General features: G+C 48.9%; 1 protein-coding gene across 3 annotated transcripts in view; it reads right to left on the bottom strand.

The window, feature by feature from the left end:
- The window catches only part of LOC109376678 (pecanex-like protein 1), a 122,264-nt gene extending 118,218 nt beyond the window's left edge, over window positions 1-4,046 (bottom strand). For 2 of the 3 annotated variants that reach the window (XM_019632753.1, XM_019632751.1), the window contains exon 1: window positions 3,450-3,911. In XM_019632753.1, coding sequence (XP_019488298.1) covers window positions 3,450-3,602 — 153 coding nt within the window. In that variant the 5' untranslated portion in view covers window positions 3,603-3,911. Of the gene's footprint in view, window positions 1-3,449 lie in introns of all 3 variants that reach the window. The other variant, XM_019632752.1, reaches the window with a different exon arrangement.
- Between the last annotated feature and the right edge of the window lie 771 nt (window positions 4,047-4,817).

Raw genomic sequence — 4,817 nt, 5'->3', positions numbered from 1 at the left:
CCCAATAAAAATCTTTAAAAAATAAATAACAGTATACTCTAATTATGTAATGTGACAAATACCACTACAACATCAATCACTTACAATATATAAATGTATCAAAGTAACAAGTTGTATACCTTAAATTCACAAAATACTATATGTCAAATTTGTTCAAAAATTTTTTTAACTAAAACAGAAAAGCATTGACTGCATTTACCCAAACAAAATAAACAGATGTTAAAAAAAAAAAGCCTAAAAGTGCTAAGACTCTGCCTAATTCAATGTACTACCTCATCACACATTTTGGGTCTTAAAACAAAAAAAATAGGCTGCCTGTACAAAGGCTTCAAAAGCCCTGCGTAAATCAAATCCCAACTCATTACCTGCCTAAGGTCACAAAACAAGTCACTGATTGGCTAAACCTCAGGTATCTTCATCAGTAAAATGAAGACACAGAGTTTGGGATAAAGAACCTATATACATACTTAATAGTTATCATTATCTGTTAATTATTGCAAGAGCACACACATAACAATCTATAACTGCCTGAGGTTTTAACATGGAATGTTGGGTTTTGCTTCAAATGTATACTTCAAACTACCTCAACGCTGTCGTACCACCGTGTTTCCTAAAATGTTTACACATCCTCTTTGCTAACTGCTCCTAGACTAAGATCATCCCAACTTTAAGCTCAGGATCAGTCTGTACTTAGCCTGTTTACAACAGGTCTGATGCTTGTAATTGTTCATTATCCCCAAGCTAGACTTTAAGTTCCTTGAAGGCAAAAGCTGTGTCTTAGTCCTTTCTAATCATTCACTATTTGAGTTATTTGAGTACTTTCTATGTGCTTGGCCCTGATCTAGGTCCTGACAACACAGCAGTGAACAAAATAAGTCTCTGACCTCTTGGAGCTTATAGTCTAACGAGATGAGACATTAAGTAAATAAGTACATATCAACTAGTGATTAAGTGCTAGTAAATAAAGGAAGGTATGAGGGCTAGGAAGTACTGTAGGAGCTTGGAAGTTGGTATTTTACATAGTGTATCAGGGAAAGCTTCACATATAACTGGAAGCTGAAATAAGTGGAGCAGGTCACACACATCTGGAGGGAAGGAGTCATCCAGATAGAGGGGAAAGATCAAGTGCCATGAGGCAGGAACACAGCTGTGTGGGGGGGGGGAAGTTATCAGAAGGCAAATGTATAGTTGAGGGTAGGGACAACAGACACATGGGAGGGCAGGCTCTGAGAGCAGAAGAGTGCTGTTATCTGATTTATGTTTTAAAGAATCACTCAGACTTCTGTATGGAGAACAGAGAATAAAGAATGGAAACAGTGAGCCTCATAAAACACTGCAATAATCCAGAGGAGACATAACGTGGCTTGAACCAAGGGAGTGATGATGATTAGCTGGATTCTCGTCAGGTTTTGAAGACAGAACCCACAATATTTGTTGATGAACTGGATGTGAAGAGACAGAAAGAATCAAGGAGAGCGTTTAAAGGTTCAAGAAGAGTAGAATTGCCATAAACTGAGACAAGAAAGTCAGAGAAGCAATTTTATTTTCCCAGAACCCAGCAAATTGCCCAGTGCATAGTAGATGCTCAAATATTTATTTGTGAATTAAATTTAACTGAATAAACTCCCAAAAGAAAGCAGTAAACTCAATATATTGCTTTCTATTTGCTCTAAATTTTCTTTGGTAATGTTTGTTAAATACACAAAGAGACTTAGCCAGCCAGGAGCACAGTTCATATGCTAACATGGAAACCTTACGCTGGTACACAGCAACTAATCCTTGCATCTCAAGAACCAGTTTGTTTTAAATTTACAATTCTCCTGGATATAAGAGAAATCTGCTATGAAAGCACTGTGACAGCCTGAGGATTCTTACACCCAAAGTAATTAACCTGTTCGTTAATGATGTCATATTCCTGGAAGGTACAGAAATGCAAATAGAACTCCCTAGGCCAGAATTAATTGAAAATGATAATACTTCGTGATAAAATTTCAGAATGGGTCAAGATTGAACAAGTCCCCTAAAAACAGAGTCATCAGCACTTTTTTTAAATGGTCTTTTTTACCTCAAGCAGTAAGTCCCTTCAAAACAATTTCAATGAAAAATTAAAATCCGCTTGAGAAAGTGAAATTTGGCACATCTTCCCCCAAGCAAGCACTTTTCCTGACCGTTAGTGAAAATGAGTTTCACTTAAGAAAAATTTGGGTGTCCTCACCTTTGGCACTATTATAGTCCTATTCCTACATTTTCTAAACCAGCACGTTTACTATAGCTCCATGAAGAACCACAAAGTTAACAGAAACGAATTCAAAGGAATTCTAAAATAAATAGCCACCATCCTTCTCAACCTTGCTGTTACTTAAAAAAATGTAATGGAGGCTTAAGTATCATTTCTCTTCCACATTAGTTTCCCTAATGCCCCACCCTAACCTAATGTGTTTTAAAAAAATGCGCTTACAACTTTAAGTTAAAATATGGTTTAAGAACCTAGATAATTGGGAGAAGCTGATCGTACTGAATTCAGCAACAGGCAGTACTTTCCTTTTGCCAATCAGTAAAAGGCCTTGAACCAACCCAAACAAATCTGCTGAAATGCCAGCCAGATTCCCCGTATCTCCCCCCCCCCCGTTTCCTCCCCCCCAAAGCTGGCCTGGAAACACAACAGCCACTGACCACGGAGCTGAACTGAAAAGAACCAGTGGCAGCAAAAACAATGATTTTTAGGGGCAGGAGGGTTAAAGGCCAGGTTTTCAACTACCACCTATGAGCGAGTACGAGCCCAGGCGACCCACAAACGCATTCCAAACAGAATGGCACCATTCTTCCCCCGCTCCGAAGGCTCCGCACGCGGATTAGAGGCGAGGTGAGCCGAGGGTTCTTCCCAGCGAGAAGCTAGAACCGCCTCGAGTGAAGGGAGTGCCCAGGGGTGCCCGGCGCCCGAGGAACCGAGAGCAAATAAGCACGCGTGCCAAGGAGGAATGCGGTGTCCCCCACGGAGCCGAACGCTCGGCGCCTACCACAGGACGCTAAGGGCAGGGAGCCCCCCTCGGGCTTTGCCTACCCGGGTGGAAAAGCTGGAGAGGCTACAGGTTCAGGACCCCCCAAGAAGGGGCCTGGGAAGCTACTCGTTCCCCAGGACACGGGTTGGGCGCACGGGGACGGAAGGTGGGAGCTGCCGCTGTTTCGTTTCTCGTGTCATCACTGAAGTAGGGGAAACCCTAAAGAGAGTGGGGAGTGTGGGGGAGGGGAGCATGACAGCGAACGGGGATGCGGGCTCCGAGCGGCGGGGGGCGCGGGACGGTGGGGTCTGCGCACCGCGAAGGGGAAGAAGGCGCAACCCCGGCCCGGGGCCAGGGAGGCGCGACCGCCCGCCGGACTCTGGAAACCCGGCGCTTCCCTGCCAGCCACAAGGGGGAAGGAGCCACCCTCCTCCCCGCCCCCACACTCACCATGTAGAGGGTGAAGGGCAGGCCGAGCAGAAAGAGCCACAGGTAGAGGTGCAGTGCGTTCACGAAGGTGGCCTGGTGCGGGTCGTAGTACCAGCCCCCGCTGAGCGCGGCCCACACCCCCTGCCGGAGGATCTGCAGCGTCTGCGACCCCATCCCCACCCGGCGCCGCCGCCGCCGCCGCCGCCGCCGTCCTCGCCCCGGCCCCAGCTCTGCCGCGGTCGCCGGAGCCCGCAGCTGCCCCGTCTATCCCCCTCCGGAGCTCCGGGAGAGCGGGCCGGCGCTTCGGCGGTCGCTAGGGCTGCTGCAGCAGGAGGAGGAGGCAGCGAACGAGGAGGAGGAGACCGAGGAGGCGGCGGCGAGCGGCGGGGCGGAGGAGAGCGGAGAAGAGGAGGGGACCGGCTTCCAAGGCGCCGCCGCCATCTTGTCTCCTAACACTCGGAGCCGGAGCTAGTGCCCCGCCGCCCGCGGCCCGCCAGCGCCGCCGCCGCAGCCGCCGCCGCAGCCGCGACCCCCGTCGGCCGGTAGCCTTGGGCCGGGCGGAGAAGGAGGCCCGGCGCCCGGGAGGGACCCGGAGCAAGCCGCGCCCCCTTCAGCTCCTCCTCTCCCTCCGCCCCCTGGGCAGGCTCCGCGAGAGTGCGCGCGGCGCCTCGGTCTTCGCGGGCGCCTCCTGCCGGCGCCCAGAAGAAGCGCGGGCCGCGGGCAGGGGGACGGGGCTGCCGGTGATCGGGTTCAGGGGCTCTGGGAGATCCCACTCCTCTCCTGGCGCAAGTGAACCTGGCAAGTTCGTTGATCAATCCCTGAACCTGGTCTTTCACTCTCTGAAACCTTGTCTTCGGAACTTGTCGGCATTTTATGATATTTATTTTATGATATTTATTAAAGACCCAAGAACAGTAGGGCTAATTGAGATACTCATTGAAGGCCTGGAAGAATTAGGTACAGCGGATGACACTGTTGAAAAATCACAAATGCACCCAATTTGAGCAAAAACTGTGTTGGCCCTTGGAGTGGGCCGGGCCCTTGGGTGAGAAAAACAGCCATGTTTTTCAGTATGGAAGGACTTATTAACTTCCAAAGAGAGAGAAATTAATGGAGGTTACAAGAGATGTAACAGTGTGGGGTGGACAGTTTTATCTTTGTGCATGGTGATTTTGTTTTTCACCGTGCTGTAACTTGTAACCGTTTTTATTAATAGGCCTATCTAAAAGGGATGAAAGATTGGGGCTGGCGGAGTGGCGCAATGGTTAAGAGCTGGCTTGGGATGCCAGAGGGCCCCGGTTCGGATCCCACATGAGGGCCCAGTGACACTGCCCTCTACAGCTAAGATGCTGAACAACAGCTCAACCTGGAGCTGGGCTGCCATGAGTT

The sequence above is a fragment of the Hipposideros armiger genome, unplaced genomic scaffold (assembly GCF_001890085.2).
Source record: "Hipposideros armiger isolate ML-2016 unplaced genomic scaffold, ASM189008v1 scaffold_1169, whole genome shotgun sequence".
NCBI lineage: Eukaryota > Metazoa > Chordata > Mammalia > Chiroptera > Hipposideridae > Hipposideros > Hipposideros armiger.
Note: the sequence above shows the minus strand (reverse complement) of the source record. Positions and strands in the feature narration are given on the sequence as shown.